Source organism: Tetrao urogallus (assembly GCF_951394365.1).
Source record: "Tetrao urogallus genome assembly, chromosome: 14".
Lineage (NCBI taxonomy): Eukaryota > Metazoa > Chordata > Aves > Galliformes > Phasianidae > Tetrao > Tetrao urogallus.
The window spans coordinates 9,694,595-9,711,331 of NC_136827.1; the positions used below are offsets into that span (position 1 = coordinate 9,694,595).

Genomic DNA, 16,737 nt, shown 5'->3' on the forward strand with positions numbered 1-16,737 from the left:
TCTAACAGCAGCTGATTGTCAGACTTTTACAGTTAAAAATATAAAATTTAAGGAGGCTCCTATCTGTTCTGGTGTAGCCCAGCTCTTGCCTGTGTCCAGCTCCTCACACGAACTGCTTCTTCTTAGTGGCTGCCTTGCTTGCTAGGTCCTTGGCTTTTTCTGTAGCAGCCAGAGCTGTCTCCTTTGCTTTCTCGGTTGCTTCCTTTGCTGTCTCCACCAGGGTTTTAGATGGAGCTTCTCCTGAAACACACAAGTTGTTGACCCGACCCCAGTTGCCTCTGCACTGCCCCAGCTGAAACAAGCTGGGTGAACCGCGTCCTGCCTTCTCCTCCACACAGGAGAAACCCAGCCCTGTGTTCCCAACCCACATGCATTACAGCACGTCCCAGTGAGTTCCAGGCACGTGACAACTGCTGCTCTGCTCCCCCTTCTGTCCATGCTCCAACCCTGCCCAGCCTCTGCACAGCACAGCCTGGGCCTGGCTGTACTGCCTGGCAGCTCCACTCCGGAAGAGCAGTTGTTCTTGTGAGGGCAAAGGCAAGGGGCAAAGATGTCACAGTCAGTTTAGCTCAAGCTGGGGCCTACGCATGCACTGGAGTGATGCCAGCATGACCTGCATCTCCCAGAGACTTGTCCTATCCAGCCCTGCCCTACCCTACCCTTGGCTGTTTACCTTGCATCCTTGCTAGCACGTATTCAAATCCTTTAGTGCTCTTGGTCACGTTGCTTTTGAACCTGGCCAGACCAAACTCCTGCAACAGAAAAACTTATGGAGGTGCAACCAGCAATCCTTCCTCGGGCTCTGTCCCAGGCTGAGCAATCCCAAATATTTGGTGGCTCTGGACTCCCCAAAAGGTCACAAAGATTGGGAAGTGATGGGGAAAGGGGGAAAACCAGCACAGGGCATGGGTACAGCAGTGACTGAGCTCTTGAAAGAGACAGCGCAGCAGGGGCTCTATGCAGCACTCACCTGGACTGCCCGTGAGACGCCAAAGAGGCTGGAGGAGACCCAGGCCTCGCGCTTCACTTCAGTCCAGCTGCTGTTCTCAGGGTTCACCCGGTAGACGCAGCGCTCCTCCACTGCCTGCAGAGAGCACAGCGCAGCCGTGAGCGCTGCCCGGGGGCCACCCGCACCCACCCCCAACCCACCTACACCCACCATCAGGCGCGCGTGACTGATGTTCCAGGTGAATGTGGTCATGGTTCGGTTCTTGGGGTCCACGATTGAGTCCTCCAGGATGTAGACGGAGTGGGCGACGTTGGCCGGGAAGAAGCGTTCAGCCCAGCGCGGCATGCGGTTGGTCTTGGTCAGGAGCCGCCGGGAGAGCAGCTTGTGGTCCGCCGTCACCTCCCGGTGCACGATGTCCTCGGTCAGGACATGTTTGCTGAAACGGAGAGAGGGGAAACGATGGTCAGAGCCCGCTCCCGGCCATCCGGGCCCCACCCGGCGCGGGAGGCGGCACGTCGGGACCAGCTGGGGGGAGCGGAGGACGCTGGGCCTGCGGGGCCCCGGGACAGGGATTCCTCGGGGCCTCTCCGGGGGATGAAGGAGGACCTCCGGGGGGTGCGGCGCACCTGTAGGGGTTGGGGTAGCGCTGCCAGAAGGCGGCGAAGACCTGGTCCCAGGGCCCTTTGAGGACGCCCAGGCTGGCGCAGTACTTCCCCATGGGCTCGGACTCAGGGCCGCGCCGCCGCGCCCGTTCCGGCCCGCGCCTGCTGGGCGGCCGCCATGCGGCCCCTACCCTCGCCGCGCAGTTCCTCCTCGCTCGCACGTACTTCCGCCGTTAAGCCCCGCCCCCGTGCACTTCCGCCTTAAGCCCCGCCCCCTCGCGCCGCCGCTTCCGGCGCCTCGGCCCCGCCCCGGCCCGGCGCGGCGCGAGGATGAGCGGGCGGCGGGTGGACGCCAAAGTGGTGCTGCTGGGCCAGGAGGGCGTGGGCAAGAGCAGCCTGGTGGAGCGCTGCGTGCACCGCCGCTTCCGCGCCGGGCCCTATCAGAACGTGAGGATCCGCGGCGCGGCTGCGGCCCGACCGTCCCCTCCGCGTCCCCCGGCGGTCCCCGGGTCGGGTGTCCCAGGGCCTCCCCGCCGTGTGCTCCTGCCTTCCCCTTCCCCTCCACGTCCCCGGGCCGGTCACCCTGAGTCGGGTCCCCACGGTGCCCCCACGGCTCCGTTCTCCCCGCGCGCCTCTATATCCCCCATGCCACCCTGCCGTCCCCGGAGCGTCTCCCACACCTCCGTCGGCCAAATGCCCCCCGTGCCTCTGTGCCGGCCTCCGCCGAGTCCTCGTGTCCCCACCCCAGTGCCGTGTTCCGCCGCATCCCCAACTCGTGGGTTCCCCTTTTGTCCCCATTTCAGACCCCCTCTGTGCCCCCCCCGGCCTCACCGTACTTCCACCACTTTTGCAGACCATCGGGGCTGCGTTCGTGGCGAAGGTGCTGTCTGTGGGAGAGCAGACGGTGACACTGGGGATCTGGGTGAGTGCTGAGCACAGAGCACCGTCCCTGCTCACTCCCTGACCCCCCCACTGCTGACCGTTCCCCCCTTGTTCCCCCAGGACACAGCGGGCTCTGAGCGCTACGAGGCCATGAGCCGCATCTACTATCGTGGGGCGCGAGCTGCCGTCGTCTGCTACGGTGAGGGCTCGGGGTTGGTGACAGCGACAGTGGGTCTGGGGGGGGGACACTGGGGCCTGGGGCAGGGCCTGACACCTCTCTCCCAGACCTCACCAACAGCAGCAGCTTCCAGCGCGCCAAGTTCTGGGTGAACGAGCTGCAGAACTGCGAGGAGGTAACACTGAGGATGAGTTCTGTGTTGGGGTTGTTTTCTGGGTGGGGGCTCGTGGAGAGGCTGGGGACAGGGAGTGGTGGCAGTGCCTGCTGCCCTTGTGCTACTGTAGGGCTGCCGGATCTACTTGTGTGGCACCAAGAGTGACTTGCTGGAGGAGGACCGGAGGAAGCGAGACGTTGACTTCCACGACGTGCAGGACTATGCCGATGGTAGGGCCTTTCCCACCGCCCAGATCCCACAGGGCCCAGATGCTGCATCCGCCCCTCTGTGGGGGCTGTGGGGGCTCTCTGGGCAATGGGGCTTTGGCTCTGCCAGGAGCCTCTTCAGCATGGCATATCCTGGCATGCGGGCCAGGGCTGGTGCCAGCTGAGCCCGGGGAAGTGCACAGTTGCGTCCTGGGCCCCTGCCAGTGCACTGGCAGCAGCCACAGCTGAGGGGTGGCCCTGGTGACAGCTGAGCTGTGGGCATGTGCTGTGCCCACAGCAACAGCTAATCTGGGCCTTTATTTCAGAGGTCAAGGCAGAGCTGTTTGAGACCTCCAGCAAGACAGGACAGAACGTGGGTGAGTAGCCCCATGCCGTAGCAGTGCCATGAGTGGCCGCGTGTGGGTGTGGGGAACTGTGGGCACCCACACTGCGCCTTGATCCCTGCAGATGAGCTGTTCCAGAAGGTGGCTGAGGACTACGTCCACTTCACTGCCTTCCAGGAGATGACAGGTGAGCACCCACTGCAGGGGGACCCGCAAGGAAGGTTCAGAGAACTCACAGGTCCCTTTCTCCTTTGCTGTCTCTGTAAGCTTTGTTGGGAAGGATGTTCTCTCTGGGCTTTTGGGTGGGCTACGTTCAGCATCACTGCACAGAACTGTCAGCAGCCTCCTGCTCCATTCTCTTCCAGAGGAGAAAGGTGTTGACCTGGGCCAGAAAAGCAGTTCCTACCTGTACAGCTGCTGCCACCACTGAGATCTTCAGCCAAAAGGGAACTGCTGGTGCGGGCTGCCTGCCCGCTGCTCTTTGGACTCCGTCTGTTTTTTACCTGCTGTATTTTAGCTGTGTGAGAAGCTGTGTGCAAGGGGAGCGCAGCCCCATGGATCGCTCTGCTCCCTGGCCTCGGTGTATGGAGCTGCGCGGTGCTGGGAGCCGCAGGTGCCCACCGAGGTGCCCCTGCTGCCTGTTGGCAGAGACCCAGCAGCATCCGTAACTTATTTTCTTGGAGATGTCGCCCGATTCTTTGCGGATTATTTAAGCGTCTTCTATCACGGTGTACAATGTAAATAAAATGCATTGTGGTCTGAGACCGGGTCACAGGCGTGATGCCGGCGCCGTGTCTGGTGGCTGCGGCCCAGCCGCCCTCACCTGCTGCCCAAACTCATCAAGACAAAACACAGGAGGACATCGAGAGTAAAGTTAAACTTTACTTTACAGTAATTTTTCTTCTATATACAAAGAATTACAGTACATGTTCTGGGAGCACCTGGGCAGGGCAACCCTCTTTTCATTATAAGTTTCACATACACAGCCAACAGTCTAAGGGGAGCAAAATGAAAGTAATCAATGGTCCAAGACTCTCCCCTCTCCCTCTTCTAAAAATAATATACATGCTGGAAATATGTAGGTTTCTCTCACCCGCTCTGGCATTCCCGCTTAGAACCGACACGTGAGACCCGGGCAGCTCAGTGTGACCACGCGACCCCAAAGCCCCCCACATGGGCACCCCCACTGCAGCCACTGCTCCCTTCAGCGGGGCCTGAGGGCCGCAGACCTCTATCCACCAGCACCCCAGGCAGCAGAGCCTGGCCTTGAGCCCACCACGACCCCTCGTACCCTCCCTGACAGCAAGGGATGGGGACAGGTAGCAAGAGCATCCCCTCCCTTGGTTCTGCATGCCCAGGGCTATCCCCTCGGAGCTGGGATGGGGCCGCACTCCCCGGGAGCACCAGCTAATGACAGAGGATGCTAGGAACCCGACACAGTATCTGACACAGCCACTCTCATCCCGACCTGCCAGGGCCACCCCCAGCTCCAGCCCAGCTTCCCTTTGAGCTCCCCGCTGCTGCTGCTGCTTCTCCTCAGAAGTTCCCAGTGTCTTAAAAAACAAAACAAAACAAAAAAAAAAAACCCAACACAAAACCCACTTCCTTGAAGTCAACAACTCGGAAACATCAGAAAAACAAAAACTGAAACCAGCTCAGTACCAAACGGACACACAGAACATGCAGTTAGCGGACGCCTGGCTGCTTCACGCGGCTCCACTCGCTGCCTGCGCTCACGGGGCTCAGTGCTGCGAGCCTCAGAGCCACCACAAATGGGAGGAACGCGGTGTCCCCCAGCACAGGAGACGTGCCTTGTCCTGTTTTGGTCGCACACACCAAAGCCCAGCCCCAGCGACAGCCTCCGGCCCACGGGCTGGGAGCCGTGAGTTCAGCCCTACTGTGCTAAGCTGCCGAACGATTTACAATAGCACCACGATAGCCCAAGAGCTTAACCAAGGGCAAACTGATTAAAACTTTACCTTGAAATAGGACATAGCAACACCCATTTCTCAGATTTCCCTAGGAGGTAGATTCAGTGCTGTAGGGACTGTCCATCACTGCCGCTTCCCCAGCCCAGGCGCACGCCATCCCACCGCCCTCGGCCCCCACAGGATCACTGTTGGAGAAACTTCCCCCCTCGAGCTGCCTGAGGGGCGGCCCCAACCCCACGGCCCCCGGCGGCCCCTGTTGGCATCGCTGCTGCAGGAACCATCAGCACAGAGCCTTGGTGGCCAAAGCACAGCACAAGCGCTCGCCGGACGCGGGCGGCTGCCTCCGTCGCTTCCTTTCAGAGCAGCTGCACGTTTTGCCACTTTGTTTCAACATTCACTCGCTGGCAAAGACTCATCGATAGTTTAGGGCAAAGCACATTACAAGCAGGTTACAAGTACGGTTATTCCAAACACCAAGCAAAAACAAGTTAAGGCTGAAATCAAAAATAAACAAAGCGTTGAAGGTCTGAGGTTGCTCACACCAACACCCTGCTGTAACACCATCAGCACAAGCAGCTCACACCACGGCGTGCTCGGGTTAAAGCAGCTGACCAAGCATTACATTTAAGTCTGCTTTTTTATTCTTCTCCCCCATGAAACACGGCTGCAGCTCCTCCAGCATCCTAAGCTGCATCTCCTCACCCCCGATACAGGACTGTTCTGAAGCTTTAATCACACGTCTCACCTCCCAGATTCAGTGGGCACACCTGTAAAGCTGTGCCTGTGCCTGGGGGGGTTAATGCCACATTGTAATGCATGCACCCACAGTACGAGCTGGACAGTTTGTGCATGGAAGTCATTCTGGTTTCATTTTGTTTTGTAAAGAGCAAAAGGTTTAAGCTGAGAACAGCAATACGGAAAGCTACCTGAGCTAGCAGGCATTGAAGGATGGCATGGAGTGATCCCTTATGGCATTGCTTTCCCACCAGCTTCAGCAGAGCCCTGGCAGAAGCGCAGCCCCACGACCTGGAGCTCAGGGGCTGGGCCCAGCAGGAGGTTGCTCACTGCCTCCAGCACCGCGCAGCAGGCGGATCCTGCCCACAGGAGCTCCTTCACCAGCCCACAGCGGGGCACTGAATGGGGCCATGCTGTGAGATCAAGGCCACAGCAGCTGCCCCCAATGCTCTGCTTGGAGCAGGGGCAGCCCAGCCCACCAGCAAGCACACAGGCAAAGCACGTGCATGGCTGCCAAAGATTCCAGCCCCTTGCGCAATGGGAAGTGAGGCCAAACCTACAATGCACCGCCACGGAGCTCCATCCTGGAACACAGAAGTAGCAGCTGCCCCGGATTCACCTCATTATCAGATCTCTCTCACTAAAAAAAGTGCTGTTGTTAGACCACAGGAGCTGCCACGCTGCAGCAAAGCTGGCCAGCCTCTACCTGCAGCATCACGGGAGGTTGGAGCAGACTTTCAGCCATTCCTCCTGCATGAGCAGCCAACCAGGGCTATGTGTTTTCCTAACTCCATGATTCAAACTGGCTAAACTCTGCAAGGCAGCAAAGAATTGCAGGAAGTGGACCCGGCTGCTTCAGTACACGCCTCCAAAGCTGTGCTACCAGCTGCCACCACCAGCGAGAGGCACCTCCTCCTACCAACCACCACCTCCTACCACCTCCAGGTGAGGACAGGCTGGGAGCAGCAGGGGACCTTTCCCCATGCTTGGTCAGGATATTTTATGGGGTGACTCAGCACAGTCACTCCCAAAAGCACAAACATACAGAGCCCTGTGGATGTCTGAGAAGCACTGCTGATCTGACGCATCACCGTCTGGGCTGAGGGAAGGGCAGCTCGCTGAAGTCAGTGTTCCGATGTAGATGGAAGGCAGCAAGGTGGGAGCTTGGATCTTCGTGGAAAAGGCATTAAGGGAGAGAAGAAGAGAGGCAGGGTGCAGTCTGCTGCAAGGAGTAAGGCCGTGGTTTTGAAATGCCATGCAACAGTTCAGTCTGCATTCATTGCTGAAAACAAGCTTGGAGAACACTGCTCGCTGCGGGAAAGGCGCTGCTGCCGCGGCCCTCACCCTAGTGTTGGAGCACACGATTCACAGAAGTGACTCTTTTCAAACCTGCGCTTGTGAGAATTCATCGAGAACTCCTCCATTTTACAGATTTAAAAAAGCCTGCACCAAAAATATTCACAGTTTATTTTTCATGAAACAAATATCTAGTTAACACGTGACAAAGCAAAGCGGAGTCGGACAGAGCAGCGCAGATACCTGCATGGTTACAGCTGGAGCTGGCGGGGCGGCTGGCACGGAGGTAACCCTACTTACACAATCTACATGACTACGTCCAGCTCATGGGAAGGCCTATAAATGCGAATTCAAGGTTTATTTTCCTTCTCACACAAGATAAATACTTAATATACTTATCCTCATGACCATTTTTTTTTATTTTGTTTAGAAAAGTTGAATGCCCTTAGATTATCTTCTCTCTCAATGGCTCTGAGGAGTTGTCCTGATTCCCTTTGTGCAGGAGTCGTGCAGAAACACGAGCTGCTTGCATTTCCCGTTTCAGCAGCAAGCAGGAATGGACCTGCCAGTCTTCCCGGAAAAAAACATCATTAAACATTAAGTTTCCATAAGCCATAAAGCTTTTTGAAGTTGCTAGCTATTCTATAAAGGATCTGAAATGATTCGGACTAGAGAAGAGATGCACCACTCACTGGTAACGTCCCGCTCTGCCAGGCAGGCCTGGCCTTGGCAGCAGGGCATTGCTGTGGGGCGCACGCATCAGCAAAGGAGAACGGGTCGGGATTTGTCTCAGCACAAGCGTCTGCCTCCCCTCAAAGAAAACTGCAAAGCTTGTGACCGCACGCTTTGGGAGCAGCAAGCCCCTGCACGCCAAGAGCGACCAAGGACCTGCTTCCACGTCAGCAGGAAAGGGTCAGGCCGGAGCAGAAGCCTCCCCCTCCTGAGCACCCTGCAGACCTGCCCCAACGAGAAGGATCTGCTGGAGCGGCGGTGCTACCTGACCAGAGAGCTCAGGCGTAGCAGAGGTCAGGTGATGGAGAGCAGGAGGGCACACAGGGTCAGCAAGGCTCCCTCAGCAGCACTGCCCACCACACACTGCTCCAGCGTGCACCGGGACGCTCCTGCACACGGCCGCTCTGCTGCCTTAATGCTCGAGAAAGCTGTTTTCACAGCAGGCCTAGTCTGGGCACCCACCAGGTGACAAAACAGCTCCTCAACTGGAAAAGGAAGAAGAGTTAAGCAAGCCAGCCAGCTGCTAGAGCCCACTGTGTTCCAGTGTGAGAACTACGATTGGGTCGGAAGGACACACACGCACACACACACACACACACACCAACATAATCCAGTTAATTCAAGTCTCCTTTGGTTGTAGGCGAGTTAAGCCAGAAGTCACCCAGGGGAAGGTGTTGAGGTGGATCCCGGTACAGACGGCCCCTTCGCCTCTGTGCTGCAGAGCAAACAACACAGGCTTCGCTCGCAGCTCCGCAGCGCATCGTGCTGCTGGAAGACCTGGTGTGACGCAAGCACCTCCTGCACACATCTGAGGCAAGGAGAGAGAAGACTGTGAAATCTGCTGGCTCACGGTGACCAGTTGAGAAGAGAGCGGATGGAAATTTCGCAGGGAGCAGCGGCACCCCGTGCAGGCCATGCACAGCACCAGGGGGAATTCGCTCTGCCTGCCTGCTATTGCTGCTGTATAGGTCGCGATGTTTGCCAAGTACAGGAAGCACTCTGCATGTCCTGTGCTAAGGGATTAAGACTCAAGAAGGAAAAAACTGCCAGATGGCTTCTTCCAAGATCTCTTTTCTCCCTAACTTCCTTCAGATTCCCTGTTTCTTGGACCTGGGCAGTTGTGTAAAGGAGCCTACGTGGATATTGCATATTGCTGGAAAACTGCACTGGCCAGGTGCAGCAGGCTCCTCTCCGAACTCAGCTGGAGACGATGCTTGTCCTTCAGTGAACTGCACACGTGGCACAGCCCAGCGAACACACGGACAAACCTCACACAGCAAAACCCTGCAGGGCAGACAACACATAAACCTTGTCCCTGCTTCTACAGAGTCTGGCAAGAGTACATGTGACTGCTCACTGATCCCTGTGGCATCTCCGGCCCCAGGGCAGCCTCACTGATCTGCTTCCTCTAAGCAACAAGAGCGAGGCCCCTCGCTGTTCTGGGGAACCTGCCTATGAATTGGACCTGGAGCTTGAACACGCTGGATCAGTAACGTGACCATTTCAGTGGAATTGGAGATTTTACCCAGAGTGGACTCTTTATTTCAGCTTTACCATTTGCATAAGGAAGAGGAAAAGGTCACGGATGCTCTCTCCCTTTGGCTGGGCCACACTCAGACTTAAGTGAATGTCCTTGCTCATGTCACGAGAGAATACGGATGGGATGTGCACGGGTTAGGGGCTGGGCTCAGGGAAGTGATTAAAAAAACGAAACAAAGAATTTCCCCCTCCCTAAACATTAAAAGATTGGAACCTGCCTCCCACGTTCACCAACCTCACTTTGGCTCTGAGTCGGCCAATTCGTGACAGACAGAATCCTGGTTATGAGCTAGCGCTGTGTTTTGTTCAGGCAAAGGGTCCTGCCCCCGAGGAATACGTACTTTTCCAGACAGCCAAGAAATCTGCTCAATTGTCTGAATGTTCGTGACAATCCACTGTGTCTGCTCCTGGGGTACTGGTGCTTCCCTGGCAGGCCGTGGAGTCTGCTCAAACACGCACAATCTCTCTGATGTCCAAGGGGTTTGCTCTGTGGGGACCGAGGCCACTTCCCAGCTAGGCTGAAGTGTCGGCTCTGGTAGCTTCTCTGCTGTCCGGGGAGACTGCTCTGCAGGTGTCAGGGCTTTTGCAGCGGGCCAGTGGGTTTGCTCGTGTGTCTGTAGTTTCTCTGTGGGCCAAGGTACCTGTCCACCATGCGCCACAGCCTTTCCAGCAGACCAAGAGATCTGCTCGCCAGCTAACATGGTCCTCTCCTTCTGCTGGGGGCTCAGCTCTGCAGCAGGGGCTCCCCTCTCCTTGGGCTGGGCGTTCTGGTCGACGGGCCGCAGCGCCTTCTCAGACAGCAACAGCCTCGGAGCTGAGGCAGCCGGGGCTTTGTCCAAAACTTGAGGCCGAGGAGCCACAGCAGCGGCCAGCTTGTCTGATGCCTGAGGCCACGTGGCTGTGAGAGACGGGGGCCTCTCCAAGAGCTGAGGCCGGGCCACCCCAGAGCCGAGCGCCTTCTCCAGAGGCAGGGGCCGCAGGGCCCCAGAATCGGCAGCCTTCTCCAGAGGCAGGGGCCGCAGCACCCCGGGGCTGAGAACCTTCTGCATGAGTGGGATCCGCAGAGCCCCCGAGCCCAGAGCCTTGTCTGCGGGCAGCACGTGCGGCGACCGGGAGCCATGGGCCTTCTCCAGAGGCAGTGCCCACGACACCCCTAAGCTGGAAGCCTTGTCTGTGGGCAGGATCCGTGGCACCCCTGAGGCGGGAGCCTTCTCTGGAGCGAAGGCGTGGAGTGCCCCAGAGCTGGGAGCCTTCTCCACGGCCGAGACTCGCACTGCCCCAGAGAAGGAAGCTTTCTCTGGAGATGGGAGTCGTAACACACCTAATCCAGGAGCGTTCTCCATGGGCAGGATTCGTGACACTGGGGAGGTGGGGATTTTCAATGGGCAGAGGCCACAGCACCTCAACATCAGGGCTGAGAATCTCCTCTGATGCTGGGATGTGCGGCATTGCAGAGCTGGGAGACTCTTCCACGGACTGAGGCTGCGGACTCTGGGCAGAAGCTTTGCTCAGCAGCTGAGGCTGCTCGGCCACAGGAGGCTCATCCACTGGCTGGGACTGCAGGGTCCCCGCCGCGGCGAGAAGTCTGTCTGACAGCTGCGGATGCAGGCATTTTGCAGGAAACTCATCCAGCAGCTCTATCTCCTGGGTCTCGGTGTCAATGAGAGACTTGTCCGATAACTCCAAAACTTCAGCGATGGCTGGAGGCTCATCTGACAGCTGGAGCAGGGCACCAGCAGGAACCAGCGACCCGTCCAGTGAATGCGGAGTTCCTGGAGGAGATTTGCTCTGCAGATGAGGCTCCGAGACATCGCCAGAAGACTCATCCAGAGGCCACAGCACCGCGTTGGTGGGGGGTTTGTCAGGCTGCTCAGGCTTCAGCGCTAAAATGATGGGCTGCTTCTCCGGCTGCAGCCGTAGGGACAGGGCAGCCTGGGGCCTGTCTGACGGCTGCAGGCGGAGTGACAGCGTAGTGGGAGGTTTGTCCGAGGGCTGCAGCCGGAGCGACAGGGTGGTGGGGGGTTTGTTGGATGGCTTCAGCCTCAGTGACAAGGTCGTGGGGGGTTTATTTGACGGTGGCAGCCTCAGTGCCAGGGCAGCAGGCGGCTTGTCCGGTGGAGGCAGTCTCAGGGCCAGGGTGGTGGGGGGCTTGTTTGAGGGCTGCACCCTCAGGGCTAAGGTGGTGGGGGGTTTTTCTGACGGTGGCAGCCTCAGCGCTAGTGTTGCGGGGGGCTTTTCTGGTGACTGCAGTTTGAAGGCCACAGACTGAGGCAGCCTGTCCAAAGGCTGAATACTCGGGTCTGTATCTGCGGGCGGCTGCTCTGGTGGCTGGGTGTCATCGCCGTTAGTCAGTGCTCCCATGGGAGGGACATACTCACGGATTTCTCCTGGCTCTAGAGGGTTAGGCCCGCAGGGATCGTGCTCTGTGCAGCTTAAACGCCCGTCCAGCTTGGAGATGAAGAGCATGCCTTCCCGGTGCTGCTTGCAGAAGGATCTGGGGCACATCTCACAGAAGGAAGCTGCTTCCTTACCACACATATCACACTGATGCCACGGGCACTCCCACTTTCCTACAGTACAAACAGAGAAGAAAAGACATAACTTACGAATGGTATAAAGAGAAGATGCATGCCCAGAATCCCTCCCGTACAGAGGTAACACCTCTGTAATACTCCTGTGCAATCCTACATGTTCTTCTCAGTACCTGCCATAGCTTCTAGGCTTGAAGGGCAGTTAACAGGAAGCTGCATCATTGGAATCAACATGAAGCAGCTTATATTTGTCATAATTGTGGTGTGTCAGGTCATACCAAAAAGTCCATTTGGCTCAAGTGTGACACTAACCTGTACAAGTCTCTAGAGAAGAGTAAACACCCTGGTTTGCACACCTTTGTCTCTCTTATTTCCAGGCAAGAGCAGGAATTGCAGAGCAGAAATGCGCAATAGACTGTTTAAGTAGATGTTTCAGGTTCATCTAAGCCTTTGTTAGTTCTAAGCCAACATCCTCCCTTCCTGTTTATCAGAAAGTAGAAGAGGGCAGTGGACATCAGGGAGTATATTTCTTTTGTCTCTGTAAATAGAGGCATCTTCCTTACTTTGTGTACAGCTGTGATAAAAATGCCTATCATAAAACCAAGCTGCGCCTTGAGGAGCTCAGTATCCACACTGAACCTATAATGCTATCACAGTATGAAGACCATCATGGACAAACAAAACAGAACAAAAAAAAAACAAAGTCAACATGACAGTTCATAGCATTAAAGCCACCGAGAACCACTTGCATCCAGAGTACATAACACAGAGGCTCTGAGCTCACACTACAGGATCAACGTGGCTGCTTTTCCAAAGATGCCTCCTGCATCTGTGCTCCCCACGGTGCCCCACACTCCTGGGGCTGCTGCTCAGAGCAGCTCCTTGCAGGGCAGCACCCCCAGCACCTCAAATGGAGCAACAGACATCTGCACAGGCAATGCTGGAGGGCAGCCGTGGGCGCCAGCCAGGCCACAGCCCTTCCTACCTCCCTGAACCAAGCTCACTCATCTGTGGTTTTGGTTAGCAGCTTCTTTCCAGACAGGCAGAAGACTGCAGCTCTGTGCTGAGCAGCTGTGGTCATTTCTCCACGCTCTTGTGCAACATCAGCTTTCCACCCCCAACTTCTCATGCTGCTTTTTCCCCTGGGCTGAAGAGAACATGTAGTAAGTTTTTCCCCTGCTTTGAAGCCAGTCCAAGGCTTCTGTTTCGGTCTCAAAATACATACATAGATTTTTTTTGTGCTTTTCCAGTTTTCTGACATCATTTTCAGGGCATGGTTGTTTAAAACCACATGCGTTCTCCCCCGTCACAGGCTCACAGTGCTGCAGCCCAAGTTACCACTGCTCCCCGTTTCCCTACGGTCCTGCATCTCGAGCCCCTTCCCACCCAGCATGCAGTGAGCTCTCCTGGTGCACTGCTGCTGAAGCAGAACAGCTGCTCCGAGCAGCCACTTTGCCCAGTGGAAAGATTCTGGGCCTGTTATTAGAGAGGTCACTCGTACAGACGGAAAATAAAGTCAGTGAAACCTGCCAGTATGTTTCAGGAAGGATAAATCACATCAAACCACTCTAACGGTCTTTGACAGAATAAAAGGGCTAACGAACAAGCCGACTCTCCAGGGACAGCCCTGAGCTGAGGAGCTCTTGGAAGAGGGATCACACCATCAGTAACATGCAAACAAGCAGGAAATTCCAATTACTGAACGGCAATGCCCATGACAGAAGAAATACTTGAAGTAAAGATTGGTGTACCTTTGATGTCCTGCATGATATTCTAGAGGAGCAAGCTACGAAATTAACAGCCTACACAAAGAACAGTTACATGGCCACAATTGGCTGCAAATCATTCTCAAGATCCAGCTATTAAAGATCTTCTGCCAAACTGAGGGGTTTTTCAGACGAGGTCCTTCAGAAGTCTATTTTAGTTATTATTTTAATATCTGAAGCAGAATAGCAAGTCCTCTTACAGAACCACAGATAACACAAGGCTGTGAGGAACTGCAAGTATGTGGTTAGAGAGGTTCAGAGCTCACAGTGACACTGATACACTGAACAAATGCTGGTACCAACAAGGTGCAGTGAAATAAAGCACGGCCAGGGCAAAGAAGGACCCTAGGAGGAAGAAATAAAATAATGGGAAGATGAACAAGACAAGAGGACTCAGCGACAATAGGGCAAATACAAAATGACTTTAAATAGAAGTTACTTTTACAGAACAAATCTGATCTCATTTCCTGAGAAATTTTATGTAAAACTCAAAATATAATTATTCTGTTCTGTCGATCTTAATTAGGCCTCACTTGCAACAGTGTTAAAAATACCCCTTACCACACTTTGAAATATATGCAGGCAAATGGAACACATTTCAGTACAGACCAAGAATAATTCTAGAAAATAAGAGCAGAAGAAAAGGCTGTTTGTTTCATCTGGAAAAGAACTAAGGAGATGGCATTCCTCCAGAATGTAAAAGAATGGTATCAGAAGTGCTGTTTGCTGCTTCAAGTCAGGCTGTTAGGAGAAGCTTTTCAAAGAGGAAGCCAGAGAACAGGTTAAATGCTGGATTCTCCTTCCCAAATTTAACACATGCTTTCTGCCATCTACAAAATATGCTTCTAGCACTTGTGTACTTTCTGTCAAGCTGCAGCTAAAGGTGCTAAACCCTCAGTTCTGCTCCCCAGGAGCTCTGGCAGAAGCTCTGTCACACTAACAGCCACTTCCAGAGCCCTCCTGTTACACACGCCCAGCTCACTTCAAGCACGTCAGAGAATGCTGCACAGAGAATTTGTAACCATGACAGTAGTAAAGAGTTACAGCTCCCTAAGCCAATCAATTCAATGCAGTTGTCTTTATTAACTGAATTCATAATCTCGTCAAACCTAATTTAGTGTTTTGCTGAGTTATTCCACTTAAAAAATTATCTGGTATTGCTTATGTTCTTATCATTCAGTTCTTTGGTACTCAGTCCCAGACTGGTTTTTCCATCCTCCTTGTCTGGCAGAAGTCAGCCTAACTAGCCTACAAGACACGAGTCAGGCTTTTACCTTTCTGAATTGGAGTTAAACCTAAATGCGTAGATGGCGCAAGGAGAGCAGACCTGGGATCCATGCCTGCACGCTGCGTTGCACTGACCTGCGGGCCTCTTGGTCAGGTTGAGGCAGTCAGCATGGTACACCTTGGGGCAGCCCGCCTTCTTGCAGGAAACCAGCTGCCCTCCGTCCCCGCAGCTGAAACACTCATCCTCCCTCTCCTTCATCACCTCCGCCTGCGACCTGCGCTTCATCTGCGGCCTTCTCTTCAGCTTCTTGGACTTCTCCTCGCTGAGGGTGGGCTGGCTCTGTGGGAAAGACAAGGCGTTAACGCGGGGATCGGTTTGTGGCAAGGCCATTCTCTCCCTGCAGAAGCGCTTCTCCCTCCCTGAGCTCACCACCGGGCTACATACAGGTCTTCTGCCTCTGCTGAGTTCATTTCTCCCCAACACAACTTGCAGATGGTGTCTCAGAGGCCCCTGCACGCCGACATTCACACCTCGCAGCGCACCCTGACCGAGTTTCTGCGTTCCCAGCTGCATGCTGGCGCTGGACACAGCAGCTCCTTCTCAACACAACTGCTTCACATTGATGATCTTCTTATTGCAGATTTGTTCCTGTACTGACTCCAGTCGCTACACCAGAGCCCATTCCCAGCACCCAGCTACTCCTCTGCAATTGCTGATCCTCTCAGCACTGATGGCACCAGACATCTTTTTGTTATCACAGGAAGCTTAACCTACAATGCTCTCAACAGCTGTCTTAAAGGCAGTTATGCCACGGGTCCCAAAGATTGGCATCTAAATGGCCAAGCCTTGGCCTTGGCTTAAGGTGTCCTCTTTGCACATCCCCCCACAGCCTTTCAGGCCAGGCCCTCCTAATCCCCAGAGCTCACCCAGCCCAGGATAAGCCTCCTATTGTGCCAGATACCCAGCGATGGCACCTCCCATGCCCAGCCAGCAGCCTCATCAATGAACAACCAGTACAGCTTACATAAACAGACACAAGCTAAATTTTACAGTTTTCCATCAATCTCTGTGTCCAAAAGCGCGTTCTGCAGGCTGCTGAGATGCATGCTGAGATGTGGTGGCTTTAGCACTGCATAAATATCAGGCGCCATTTTTGTCATTCTTCCACCAAGATCAAACCAAAAGCATTTAAAACTCTTTGTCTCCAGGCTACAATTTCAGAATTCTGCAGTGTTGACTCGCTCACTGTGTCTCACCAGGGCGCCAGCTTCTTGATGTTTGCTTCCCTTTCACATATTTGTTTTTACACCATCCTTTCCACAAGTCAGACCTGTCTTATCATTGTAAACACAGGTAATGAAATCACTGAATCCAGAGGCCACACCTAAACTATTCCATCTATTCTCACTGTCTAGCACTTTGGCCACCTAATTAAAAGAGAACAAGAAAGACCTTTCACAGATCATTTGAATTATCTGAGCAACCTTAGCATTTCTGCTTTTCACTGCAACAAAACAGTCTCCCAAGCACTCTTAAGGACTCTCAGTTAGAAAGATTACTAATATGGGACAACGCGAGTATAGAATCTTACAATTCTTAGAGTTGGAAGGGATGTCTGAGGGCCATCTAGTCCAAGTGCCCTGCAATGAACAGGGACACCACAG

General features: G+C 54.8%; 3 protein-coding genes across 3 annotated transcripts in view; 1 reads left to right on the forward strand and 2 right to left on the reverse strand.

Annotated features, from left to right (window-relative positions):
- Positions 1-103: 103 nt before the first annotated feature.
- PRELID1 (PRELI domain containing 1) lies at positions 104-1,667 on the reverse strand (the record flags this gene model as incomplete). Its single annotated transcript, XM_079542582.1, has 5 exons — positions 104-240; positions 674-752; positions 971-1,084; positions 1,160-1,385; positions 1,576-1,667. The coding sequence occupies 5 exons, from the start codon at positions 1,665-1,667 to the stop codon at positions 104-106; spliced, it is 648 nt and encodes a 215-aa protein (XP_079398708.1).
- Positions 1,668-1,881: 214 nt separating this feature from the next.
- On the forward strand, positions 1,882-3,745 carry RAB24 (RAB24, member RAS oncogene family; the record flags this gene model as incomplete). The annotated part of the gene is made up of 8 exons (XM_079542305.1): positions 1,882-1,998; positions 2,405-2,473; positions 2,554-2,632; positions 2,719-2,786; positions 2,896-2,995; positions 3,298-3,348; positions 3,440-3,502; positions 3,681-3,745. 8 exons carry the CDS (start codon positions 1,882-1,884, stop codon positions 3,743-3,745), a joined length of 612 nt encoding a protein of 203 aa, XP_079398431.1.
- Positions 3,746-9,784: 6,039 nt separating this feature from the next.
- Positions 9,785-16,737, reverse strand: part of NSD1 (nuclear receptor binding SET domain protein 1) — a gene marked incomplete at both ends in the record, with an annotated part of 51,000 nt that continues 44,047 nt past the window's right edge. The window contains 3 exon segments of the mRNA XM_079542600.1: positions 9,785-10,922; positions 10,924-12,118; positions 15,208-15,412. Of these exon segments, the coding sequence (XP_079398726.1) occupies positions 9,785-10,922; positions 10,924-12,118; positions 15,208-15,412 (2,538 nt within the window).